This window comes from Ascaphus truei, unplaced genomic scaffold, assembly GCF_040206685.1.
Source record: "Ascaphus truei isolate aAscTru1 unplaced genomic scaffold, aAscTru1.hap1 HAP1_SCAFFOLD_295, whole genome shotgun sequence".
NCBI classification, from domain to species: Eukaryota; Metazoa; Chordata; class Amphibia; order Anura; family Ascaphidae; genus Ascaphus; species Ascaphus truei.
In genome coordinates, this window is record NW_027455912.1 from 429,678 (window position 1) to 442,717 (window position 13,040).

At 53.0% G+C, this 13,040-nt stretch overlaps 1 protein-coding gene across 1 annotated transcript in view; it reads left to right on the forward strand.

The window, feature by feature from the left end:
- The window catches only part of DOC2A (double C2 domain alpha), a 53,277-nt gene that overhangs the window by 4,870 nt on the left and 35,367 nt on the right, over nucleotides 1-13,040 (forward strand). Inside the window, exons 3-6 of the mRNA XM_075583173.1 lie at nucleotides 4,394-4,473; nucleotides 7,728-7,802; nucleotides 8,373-8,482; nucleotides 8,769-8,895. Coding sequence (XP_075439288.1) covers nucleotides 4,394-4,473; nucleotides 7,728-7,802; nucleotides 8,373-8,482; nucleotides 8,769-8,895 — 392 coding nt within the window. The remainder of the gene's footprint in view (nucleotides 1-4,393; nucleotides 4,474-7,727; nucleotides 7,803-8,372; nucleotides 8,483-8,768; nucleotides 8,896-13,040) is intronic.

Genomic DNA, 13,040 nt, shown 5'->3' on the forward strand with positions numbered 1-13,040 from the left:
ATGTGACCCGTGTATCCTGCCCCTGCTCACGTACGGATGTGACCCGTGTATTCTGCCCCTGCTCACGTATGGATGTGACCCGTGTATTCTGCCCGTGCTCACGTACGGATGTGACCCATGTATTCTGCCCGTGTATCCTGCCCCTGCTCACATACGGATGTGACCCGTGTATTCTGCCTGTGCTCACGTATGGATGTGACCCGTGTATCCTGCCCCTGCTCACGTACGGATGTGACCCGTGTATCCTGCCCCTGCTCACGTACGGATGTGACCCGTGTATCCTGCCCGCGCTCACGTACGGATGTGACCCGTGTATCCTGCCCGTGCTCACGTATGGATGTGACCCGTGTATTCTGCCCGTGCTCACGTATGGATGTGACCCGTGTATCCTGCCCGTGCTCACGTATGGATGTGACCCGTGTATCCTGCCCGTGTATCCTGCCCGTGTTCACGTAAGGATGTGACCCGTGTATCCTGCCCGTGCTCACGTACGGATGTGACCCGTGTATTCTGCCCGTGTTCACGTATGGATGTGATCAGTGTATCCTGCCCGCGCTCACGTATGGATGTGATCAGTGTATCCTGCCCGCGCTCACGTATGGGTGTGAGACTTGGACACTAAATGCGAAGATAATTCAGAAGCTTCAGACAACGCAAAGAAGTATGGAGAGATGCATACTGGGTATTATCAGAAGAGACGGGAAAAAGGATGAATGGGTTTGAAACCGAACAAGACATCATCACACGGGAGAAGAAATTAAAATGGCGACGGGCTGCATATAATCGCAAGAAGAAATGACCATCATTGGACAAAAGATGGCACTCACATGGATTCCAAGGGATATCAAAAGACCACGACGAAAGTAAGATGGGGGTGGGGGGGAGATGAAATCAGAACGAGTGTGGGAGCGACGTGGAGAAGAGAGGCTGTAACCGCAGTAATGGGGAATCACAGGGGAGACTTCATCCAGCAGCGGGGAGACACGAGCTGAAGATGTTGATAGACTGTATATATGTACAGTGGTCTGAAAAAGAAAGTACACCCTCTTTGAATTCTATGGTTTTACATATCAGGACATAATATCAATCATCTGTTCCTTAGCTGGTCTTACAATTAGGTAAATACAACCTCAGATGAACAACAACACATGACATATTACACCGGGTCATGATTTATTTAACAAAAATAAAGCGAAAATGGAGAAGCCATGTGTGAAAAACTAAGTACACCCTTACTGCTTCCATAGGAATTAAGATGCTAAGTAGCAGACAGGTGCTGCTAATCAAATGCCCTTAATTAATTGATCATCAGCAGGTGTGACCACCTCTATGAAAGCCGACGTTTTAGCAGTTTGCTGTCTGGAGCATTCAGGTGTGTGTTAACACAATGCCAAGGAGCAAAGACATCAGCAATGATCTTAGAGAAGCAATTGTTGCTGCCCATCAATCTGGGAAGGGTTATAAGGCCATTTCCAAACAATTTAAAATCCATCATTCTACAGTGGAGTGGAAAATGGAAAAGTGGAAAACATTCAAGACAGTTGCCAATCTTCCCAGGAGTGGACGTCCCAGCAAATTCACCCAAAGGTCAGACCGTGCAATGCTCAGAGAAATTGCAAAAAACCCAAGAGTTACATCTCAGACTCTACAAGCCTCAGTTAGTTGAATGTTAAATGTTAAAGTTCATGACAGCACAATTAGAAAAAGACTGAACAAGTATGGTTTGTTTGACAGGGTTGCTAGGAGAAAGTCTCTTCTCTAAAAAGAACATGGCAGCACGGCTTAGGTTTGCAAAGTTGTATCTGAACAAACCCCAAGACTTCTGGAACAATGTCCTTTGGACAGACGAGAACAAAGTGGAGATGTTTGGTCATAATGCACAGCGCCACGTTTGGCGAAAACCAAACACAGCATATCAGCACAAACACCTCATACCAACTGTCAAGCACGGTGGTGGAGGAGTGATTATTTGGGCTTGTTTTGTAGCCACAGGACCTGGGAACCTTGCAGGTCATTGAGTCGACCATGAACTCCTCTGTATACCAAAGTATTCTAGAGTCAAATGTGAGGCCATCTGTCCGACAGCTAAAGCTTGGCCGAAATTGGGTCATGCAACAGGACAATGATCCCAAGCACACCAGCAAATCTACAACAGAATGGCTGAAAAAGAAAAGAATCAAGGTATTGCAATGGCCCAGTCAAAGTCCAGACCTCAACCCGATTGAAATGCTGTGGCTGGACCTTAAGAGAGCTGTGCATAAACAAATGCCCACAAACCTCAATGAACTGAAGCAACATTGTAAAGAAGAGTGGGCCAAAATTCCTCCACAACGATGTGAGAGACTGATAAAGTCATACAGAAAACGATTACTTCAAGTTATTGCTGCTAAAGGTGGTTCTTCATGCTATTGAATCATAAGGTGTACTTAGTTTTTCACACATGGCTTCTCCATTTTGGCTTTATTTTTGTTAAATAAATCATGACACGGTGTAATATGTCATGTGTTGTTGTTCATCTGAGGTTGTATTTATCTAATTTTTAGACCTGCTAAGGAACAGATGATTGTTATTATGTCCTGATATGTAAACCCATGGAATTCAAAGAGGGTGTACTTTCTTTTTCACACAACTGTAAGTATGTATGTATATATGTATAAACATGAATACATGTATTTGTGTGTGTGTGTGTGTGTGTGTATATATTTAGGGTCACTGAATTGAGATATGTATGTACATAGGGGGACTGTTCCTCTCTCCTGCTCCGCTCCCCTCCCCCCCCCCATGCCCCCTTTCTCTCTCTCTCTCCCCTTTTCTCTCTCTCTCTCCCCCCTCCCCTCTCTCTCCCTTCCTCTCTCTCTCTCCCCCCCTCCCAGGAAGTCTCCCCTAATCAGACTCATTGTGTGTGTAATTGTGCTGTTCTATGAGCGACGCTTTTCTGCACTCGCTCTGCACATCACTTCCTCTCGCAAAGAGATTTATTACAAGTGGAAGTCAATTAGCAGAACACACACACACATTGCAGAACACACACAAACACACATTGCAGAACACACACACACACAATGCAGAACACACACACACACACACACACACACATTGCAGAACACACACACACACATTGCAGAACACACACACACACACACACACACACACACACACACACACACACATTGCAGAACACACACACACACACATTGCAGAACACACACACACACATTGCAGAACACACACACACACACATTGCAGAACACACACACACACACACACACACATTGCAGAACACACACACACATTGCAGAACACACATACACACATTCCTGGACACACACAGGACACACACACATTGCAGAACACACACACATACACATTCCAGACCACGCTGGCACACATTCCTGAAGATATACACAAACACAAGCACACATACACACACATGTTCCAGAACACATACACATACATTCCAGAACACATACACACTTTCACATTCTAGAACATACACACACACATATTCCAGAACACACTGGCACACATTGCTGAACACACAAGCACACACACACATTCACAAATTCCAAAACACATCCACACATATTGAGACTCATGCACACTCACATATGCACACTCACACAAGAAATTTTCTTATACAAGGGTTTTCTTATAACAAGGATTTCTCCCATAGGAAGGGGCACGTTGGGGCTACGTAGAGATGCGCTTATACTGGGGGTGTTCTTATAATGGGGGTTCCCCCCATAGTTAGGGGCATGTCAGGGCTGTGAGATGTTCTTGTATAGAGGGGTGTTCTTTTAAATAGGGTTCCCCCGATAGGAGGGGGAACGTCAAGGGGTGAGGAGATGTTCTTATAAAGGGGGTTCCCCCCCATAGGAAGGGGCACGTCGGGGCTGTGAGGTGTTCCTATATGGGGGGGTGTTCTTATAAAGGGGGTCCCCCCCATAGGAAGGGGCACGTCGGGGCTGTGAGGTGTTCCTATATGGGGGGTGTTCTTATAAAGGGGGTCCCCCCCCATAGGAAGGGGCACATCGGGGCTGTGAGGTGTTCCTATATGGGGGGTGTTCTTATAAAGGGGGTCGTCCCCCATAGGAAGGGGCACGTCGGGGCTGTGAGGTGTTCCTATATGGGGGGTGTTCTTATAAAGGGGGTCCCCCCCCATAGGAAGGGGCACGTCAGGGCTGTGAGGTGTTCCTATATGGGGGGTGTTCGTATATAGGGGGTTCCCCCCCATAGGAAGGGGCATGTCGGGGCTGTGAGGTGTTCCTATATGGGGGTGTTCGTATATAGGGGGTTTCCCCCCATAGGAAGGGGCACGTCGGGGCTGTGAGGTGTTCCTATATGGGGGGTGTTCTCATAGCAGGGGTTCTGAGTCCTACATCTTTTATTTTAGCAGCCCTGGGAACGCTGGAGTTTGACTTGTTATATGACCAAGAAAAATGCATCTTACAATGTGACATCCTGAAAGCAAAGGTAAGCAGACCCTGTGTCCCCGTCACGGGAGAGAGGTGCGCAGGCAATTTGTCTGTCAATGTGTCAACCTACCATGAGAGGGACACTGTGGGACATAGGTCTGTGTCACTGTGTCACCGTGTGTGGGAGAGACAGACTATGAGCCATTGTTATTCTGTCTGTCACTGTGTCACCGTGTAGTGAGAGGGACAGACACTGTAGGACATAGGTCTGTGTCACTGTGTCACCGTGTAGTGAGAGGGACAGACACTGTGGGACATAGGTCTGTGTCACTGTGTCACTGTGTCACCGTGTAGTGAGAGAGACAGACACTGTAGGACATAGGTCTGTGTCACTGTGTCACCGTGTGTGGGAGAGACAGACTATGAGCCATTGTTATTCTGTCTGTCACTGTGTCACCGTGTTGTGGGAGGGACAGACTCCGTGGGACATAAGTCTGTGTCACTGTGTAGTTAGGGACAGACTGTGGGACAAAAGTCCCTTTTTGTCTGTCACCTTGCTCTACAGCAAACAAACTTGATGACTCACAGGGTCCCACCTGTGTCACCCTGTAGTCCACGGTACACGTCCCTGTCCCCCAGCCACGGGTGGGGGGACAGTTTGGAGTCTCTCTCATTCTTTTATTCCTGATTCCTCGTTCTGCTCTCAGAACACAAAACCCCGGCAGGAATTACCTGTAAATCCCCCGCAGACACAGAAAATCCCATAATCCTGTTAGTGACACCGAAAGCGAATGTCTCATGCTCTGCAGCGTGCCCACTGCCAGCCTCAGACCTAGTCATGCCATACAAAAAGGCACCACAGGAGGCTGGTTACCCGCCAGCGATATAATAGAAATATATGGGCATCATATGATACAGGGCATTTAACTGCATCGCAGCCGGTGGGGCCCTTCAAGCATCGCTCTGCAGAACATTACTCCTCAGTGGAGGAACAGGGAGGGGGCTGGGGGGGGGGGGTGGTAGTGTGTGTGTGGGGGGAGGATTACAGTGTGTGAGGGGATGGGCAGGGAGGGGGGTGGTTGTCAGTGTGTGTGTGTGTGAGGGGTTGGGCAGTAAGGTGGCATGGTGGGCAGGGAGGGGGCATGGTTGTCAGTGTGTGTGAGGGGTTGGGCAGTGAGGGGGCATGGTTGGCAGTGTGTGTGAGGGGTTGGGCAGTGAGGGGGCATGGTTGGCAGTGTGTGTGAGGGGTTGGGCAGTGAGGGGCTGGGCAGTGAGGGGGTGGTTGGCAGTGTGTGTGTGGGGGGGGAGTTGGCAGTGAGGGGAGCTGAGTGAAGGGGGTAGTTGGTAGTGTGTATGTGGTAGGATTGGCAATGAGGGAAGGGGGGCAGTAAGAGTGGGGGTGTTGTTTTGCAGTGAGGGTCGATCGAGGACAGTGAGGGTGATGGTTGGCAGTAAGGGAGGGTGATTGGCAGTGAGGGGGGCATGGTTAGCAGTGTATATGTGGGGGGAGTTAGCAGTGTATGTGTGTGTGTAGGGGCGTCTGGCAGTGAGGGGGAGTAGTTGGCATTGGCAGTGTGTGTGGAGGAGTTGGCAGTGCGGGGCGTGGTTGGCAGTGTGTGTGTGTGGGTGGGGGGTTGGCAGTGTATGTGGGGGTTGGTAGTGTGTGTGGGGGAGTTGGCAGTGAGGGGCGTGGTTGGCAGTGTGTGTGTGTGCGGGGGGGAGTTGGCAGTGAGGGGGTAGTTTGCATTGGCAGAGTGTTTGTGTGTGTGTGGGGGGGGTTGGCAGTGTGTATTTGTGTGGGGGGGTGGGGTTGGTAGTGTGTGTGTGTGGGGGGGGTTGGCAGTGTGTATTTGTGTGGGGGGGTGGGGTTGGTAGTGTGTGTGTGGGGGGGGGGGTTGGCAGAGGGCGTGTGGGGGGTGGGGTTGGCAGTGTGTGTAGGGGGGTTTGGCAGTGTGTGTGTGTGGGGGGAGGGGTGTTGGCAGTATGTGTGTGGGGGGTTGGAGGTATGTGTGTGTGTGTGGGGGGGGGGTTGGCAGTGTGTGTGTGGGGGTGGGCTAGCAGTGGGGGGGGTGACAGTGTGTGTGGGGGTTGGCAGTGTGTGTGGGGGGTGGGGGTTGGTAGTGTGTGTGTGTGCGGGGGGGGTTGGCAGTGTATGTGGGGGGTGTGGGTTGGCAGTATGTGTGTGTGTGGGGGGGGTTGGCAGTGTATGTGGGGGGTGGGGGTTGGCAGTATGTGTGTGTGTGGGGGGGGGGTTGGCAGTGTATGTGGGGGGTGGGGGTTGGCAGTGTGTGTGTGTAGGGGGGGGTTGGCAGTGTATGTGGGGGGTGGGGGTTGGCAGTATGTGTGTGTGTGGGGGGGGGGGGGTTGGCAGTGTATGTGGGGGGTGGGGGTTGGTAGTGTGTGTGGAGGAGTTGGCAGTGAGGGGCGTGGTTGGCAGTGTGTGTGTGTGCGGGGGGGAGTTGGCAGGGAGGGGGTAGTTTGCATTGGCAGAGTGTTTGTGTGTGTGGGGGGGGGTTGGCAGTATGTATTTGTGTGGGGGGGTGGGGTTGGTAGTGTGTGTGTGGGGGGGTTGGCAGAGGGCGTGTGGGGGGTGGGGGTTGGCAGTGTGTGTGTGTGGGGGGGGAGGGGTGTTGGCAGTATGTGTGTGTGGGGGGTTGGCGGTATGTGTGTGTGTGTGGGGGGGGGTGGCAGTGTGTGTGTGGGGGGGGGCTAGCAGTGGGGGGGGGGTGGCAGTGTGTGTGGGGGTTGGCAGTGTGTGTGGGGGTTGGCAGTGTGTGTGTGTGGGGGGGGTTGCCAGTGTGTGGGGGGTGGGGGTTGGCAGTGTGTGTGGGGGGTGGGGGTTGGCAGTATGTGTGTGTGGGGGGGTTGGCAGTGTGTGTGTGTGGGGGGAGGGGTTGGCAGTGTATGTGGGGGGTGGGGGTTGGTAGTGTGTGGGGGGGGTGGGGGTTGGTAGTGTGTGTGGGGGGTGGGGGTTGTCAGTATGTGTGTGTGGGGGGGTTGGCAGTGTGTGGGGGGGTTGGCAGTGTGTGTGTGGGGGGGGGTTGTCAGTGTATGTGGGGGGTGGGGGTTGGTAGTGTGTGTGGGGGGGTTGTCAGTGTGTGTGTGGGGGGGTTGTCAGTGTGTGTGTGGGGGGGTTGGCAGTGTGGTGGGGGGGCTGGCAGAGTGTGTGGGGGGGAAGGGGGGTTGGCAGTGAGGGGGGGGTAGGAGGCAGTGGCCGTGTATATGTGTGTGGGGAGATTGCCGGGATGGGGGCAGCAGTGAGACCCTCTGTTCCCTGAGCTGCACTGATCCGTCTCTCATTACCTGTCTCAGGGTTTGAAGCCGATGGATTTTAATGGTTTGGCCGATCCTTATGTGAAGATTCATCTGCTCCCCGGAGCCTGCAAGGTGCAGAGAAGCCATGTTCTGTGCGCACCCCGCTCTATGCTCTCTCCTAGTAACGCCACCCGCTCTGCGCCCTATGCTAGTAACGCCACCCGCTCTGCGCTCTCCTAGTAACGCCACCCACTCTGCGCTCTCTCCTAGTAACGACACCCGCTCTGCGCTCTCTCCTAGTAACGCCACCCGCTCTCCTATTATTGCCTCGCTCTGTGCTTTCTCGCTCTGCTAGTAATACCTCCCTCTGCGCTCTGCTAGTAATGCCTCCCTATGCGCTCTGCTAGTAATACCCCCCTCTGCTAGTAATGCCTCCCTCTGCGCTCTGCTAGAAGTGCCTCCCTCTGCGCTCTGCTAGAAGTGCCTCCCTCTGCGCTCTCCTGGTAACGCCTTGCTCTGCGCTCGCCTAGTAATGCCTCCCTATGCGCTCTGCTAGTAATACCCCTCTCTGCTAGTAATGCCTCCCTCTGCGCTCTGCTAGAAGTGCCTCCCTCTGCGCTCTGCTAGAAGTGCCTCCCACTGCGCTCTCCTGGTAACGCCTTGCTCTGCGCTCGCCTAGTAATGCCTGCCTCCCTCTCCAAGGCCAACAAGCTGAAGACCCGCACAGTGCGGAACACCCTGAACCCCACGTGGAACGAGAGCCTGACGTACTGCGGCATCACCCAGGAGGACATGTGCAAAAAGATCCTGCGGTGAGCGGCTCTGGGGGGTTGGGGTTCCCCCTAACACCTCCCCACAAGAAATATCCCCCTTATGAATCTATCATGGCTGCTTCCTCCTCCTTTGATTGGCTGTTACAGAGGATCCCTTTAATGTGATTGGCTGTTTCTTGAGACCCTTCCCTCGTCTCATTGGCTCCCCTCACCTGTTCTTCACGTGTTCTCCTAGCATGTTTTAAGCATGTTTCTGGTATGTTCGACATGATCCCAGTATGTTGCCTGCGCATGCTGTTCACGTGTTCCCCGCGTGTCCTCGTAGGATCTCTGTGTGTGACGAGGACAAACTGAGTCACAACGAGTTCATCGGAGAGACCAGAGTCCCCCTGCGACGGCTGAAGCCCGGGGAGAGGAAACACTTCAACCTCTGTCTGGAGCGGCAAATCCCAGTGAGGCGGCGGGGGAGGAGGAGAGAGGGGGAGAGAGAGGGAGAGAGGGGAAGGGGGGGTGTGAGGGAGGGAGGGAGAGGAAGGGGGAAGAGGGAGGGAGAGAGAGGGGGAAGAGGGAGGGAGAGGAAGGGGGAAAATGGAGGGAGAGGAAGGGGGAAGAGGGGAAGAGGAAGGGAGGTGCGGGGGAAGAGGAAGGGAGGTGCGGGGGAAGAGGAAGGGAGGTGCGGGGGAAGAGGAAGGGAGGTGCGGGGGAAGAGGAAGGGAGGTGCGGGGGAAGAGGAAGGGAGGTGCGGGGGAAGAGGAAGGGAGGTGCGGGGGAAGAGGAAGGGAGGTGTGGGGGAAGAGGAAGGGAAGTGCGGGGGAAGAGGAAGGGAGGTGCGGGGGAAGAGGAAGGGAAGTGCGGGGGAAGAGGAAGGGAGGTGCGGGGGAAGAGGAAGGGAGGTGCGGGGGAAGAGGAAGGGAGGTGCGGGGGAAGAGGAAGGGAGGTGCGGGGGGAGAGGAAGGAGGGAGGGAGAGAGGAAAGGGGGGAGGGGATAGGAAGGGGGAGGGAGAGAGGAAGGGGAAAGAAAAAGAGAGGGAAGGGGGAAGAGGAAGTGAAGGGGGGGGGAACAGAGGGAAATTGGGAAGAGAAAGAGACGAAGAGGGAATGGGGAGAGGGGGAGAGAGAGGGAGGGGGAAAGGTAGGGAAGATGATGAGATGGGGAGGGAAAAAGAGAAGGGGGAGGGAGGGAGGAAGGCTTGGAAAGAGATGGAGGGGGAGTGAGACAGAGAAGGTGAGGAAAAGAGAGAGGGGTGATAGCGGGAGGAGGAGAGATGGAGGGAGAGGGATAGATAAGAGATGGAAAAGAAGAGAGATGAGTGAGGGAGAGAAGGAGGGAGACAGCGCAAAAATGTGGGAGCTAGAGAGGAAGGGAAAGAGAGAGGGAAAGAAAGAGGGATGGCGAGAGAGAGGAGAGAGACAAGTAACACAGGGAAGGACAGCTCAGAGAGGGACAGCTCCTACAGGGAGAGGCGATGATACAGCTAGATCAGCACTAAGCGAGGGACAGCTCCTACAGGGAGAGGCGATGATACAGCTAGATCAGCACTAAGCGAGGGACAGCTCCTACAGGGAGAGGCGATGATACAGCTAGATCAGCACTAAGCGAGGGACAGCTCCTACAGGGAGAGGCGATGATACAGCTAGATCAGCACTAAGCGAGGGACAGCTCCTACAGGGAGAGGCGATGATACAGCTAGATCAGCACTAAGCGAGGGACAGCTCCTACAGGGAGAGGCGATGATACAGCTAGATCAGCACTAAGCGAGGGACAGCTCCTACAGGGAGAGGCGATGATACAGCTAGATCAGCACTAAGCGAGGGACAGCTCCTACAGGGAGAGGCGATGATACAGCTAGATCAGCACTAAGCGAGGGACAGCTCCTACAGGGAGAGGCGATGATACAGCTAGATCAGCACTAAGCGAGGGACAGCTCCTACAGCGAGAGAGGCTGAGATTATACTCGCACGCACGACAAGCGGCATAATCCCTATGCGGCCGCCCCTAGTGTGCGCGCACGACGGAGCGCGATGGCGCGACTGCGTTTTGAAAAGACAATATCTTTTAAAGTGCGGCCGGGTCGCGTGACGTCCGCGTCACATGAGCAGTTCAGCCAAAGAGGGCGAACCAGCTTCATGACGCGTCCTCCACGCCTCCCCAATCACCTGCCGCTCAGTTGACACGTCGCTCGGGCAGCAGGCATGCGCGAGTCTATACGGTCCCTCGCGCGCGGCAAGTCGTATAATCCTAGCTCCGCCCACTGCGTGTCCCGGTCACACGCACGCGGGATCACGTGTCTACTGGCATTTGTCGCCTCATTTTAACACATTTCTAACGCGCACTTGTTTTATATTACATAATAATTGGCATATGCGCCATGGGCGTCTAAACTCCGCCTCTATCCCCGCCCCCTGCGGCACTTCTCCTGATGCCCACACTGCACAATACATGGAATTTGGATTGAGACATCAGCGCGTTAACGTGTTATTCTTCTATGCGGCAAATCCCCGTATACGGACGCGGTATACGTAGCCCCCGGAGAGGGAGTGGGGTATTTATTACACTGCGCTATCACACGGAAACTAATATTGAAGTCAATGGAGTTTCTGTGTGATAGAGCCCCGATCGGCACTATTGTAGCTTATTATATAACCCCCACAGAGAGAGAGAGGAGAGAGAAACTGGGAAGCTGCATGTCTGGAATAGAGAGACAGTTAGTGAGGGGCAGGGAAACTGAGAGACAGCGTGAGGAAGAGAGAGAGAGGAAGAGAGAGAGAGAGTGTGAGACAGTGTGTGAGGAATGGAGATACAGAGAGACTGAGACAGTGAGGAATAGAGAGACACAGAGAGACTGAGACAGTGTGTGAGGAATGGAGAGACAGAGACTGAGACAGTGTGTGAGGAATAGAGAGACACAGAGAGACCAAGACAGTGTGTGAGGAATACAGAGACACAGACAGTGTGTGAGGAATAGAGAGACACAGAGAGACCGAGACAGTGTGCGAGGAATAGAGAGACACAGAGAGACAGACAGTGTGCAAGGAATGGAGAGACACAGAGAGACTGAGACAGTGTTTGAGGAATATAGACTGAGACAGTGTGTGAGGAATAGAGAGACACAGAGAGACTGAGACAGTGTGTGAGGAATAGAGAGACACAGAGAGACTGAGATAGTGTCTGAGGAATAGAGAGACACAGAGAGACTGAGACAGTGTGTGAGGAATAGAGAGACACAGAGAGACTGAGACAGTGTGTGAGGAATAGAGAGACACAGAGAGACTGAGACAGTGTCTGAGGAATAGAGAGACACAGAGAGGACAGACAGTGTTTGAGGAATAGAGAGACACAGAGAGACTGAGACTGTGTGTGAGGAATAGAGAGACAGAGACTGAGACAGTGTGTGAGGAATAGAGAGACACAGAGACTGAGACAGTGTGTGAGGAATAGGGAGACAGAGACGGAGACAGTGTGTGAGGAATAGAGAGACACAGAGAGACTGAGACAGTGTGTGAGGAATAGAGAGACACAGAGAGACTGAGACAGTGTGTGAGGAATAGAGAGACACAGAGAGACTGAGACAGTGCGTGAGGAATAGAGAGACACAGAGAGACTGAGACAGTGTGTGAGGAATAGAGAGACACATAGAGACTGAGACAGTGTGTGAGGAATAGAGAGACACAGAGAGACTGAGACAGTGTCTGAGGAATAGAGAGACACAGAGGGGACTGAGACAGTGTGTGAGGAATAGAGAGACACAGAGACTGAGACAGTGTGTGAGGAATAGAGAGACACAGAGACAGACAGTGTGTGTGAGGAATAGAGAGACACAGAGACTGAGACAGTGTGTGAGGAATAGAGAGACAGAGACTGAGACAGTGTGTGAGGAATAGAGAGACACAGAGACTGAGACAGTGTGTGAGGAATAGAGAGACACAGAGAGACTGAGACAGTGTGTGAGGAATAGAGAGACACAGAGACTGAGACAGTGTGTGAGTAATAGAGAGACACAGAGAGAGACTGAGATAGTGTCTGAGGAATAGAGAGACACAGAGAGGACTGAGACAGTGTGCGAGGAATAGAGAGACTCAGAGAGACAGACAGTGTGTGCGAGGAATAGAGACTGAGACAGTGTGTGAGGAATAGAGAGACACAGAGAGACTGAGACAGTGTGTGAGGAATAGAGAGACAGAGACTGAGACAGTGCTGTGAGGAATAGAGAGACAGAGACTGAGACAGTGTGTGAGGAATAGAGAGACACAGAGAGACTGAGAGTGTTGTGAGGGAATAGAGAGACACAGACAGACAGACAGTATTGTAGGAATAGAGAGACAGAAACTTGGACAGTGTGTGTGAAGAATAGAGAGGGAGAGGGAGGGAGGGGAGAGGGGGAGGAGAGGGAGAGAAGGGGGAGAGAGGTAAGGGGTATGGGGAGATATGTTGGGAGAGAAAGAGACGCATTCACATGGAAGTTTATGGTAATGTATTACTAACTTTCCTCTCCCCCCTTATCTCTTTCTATCTCCCCTTCTTCCCCCCCTCCATTCCTCTCCCCCCCTTTCTTTACCCCCCTCTCTCAGCTGGCCTCCCCCCTCCTCCATGACGGCT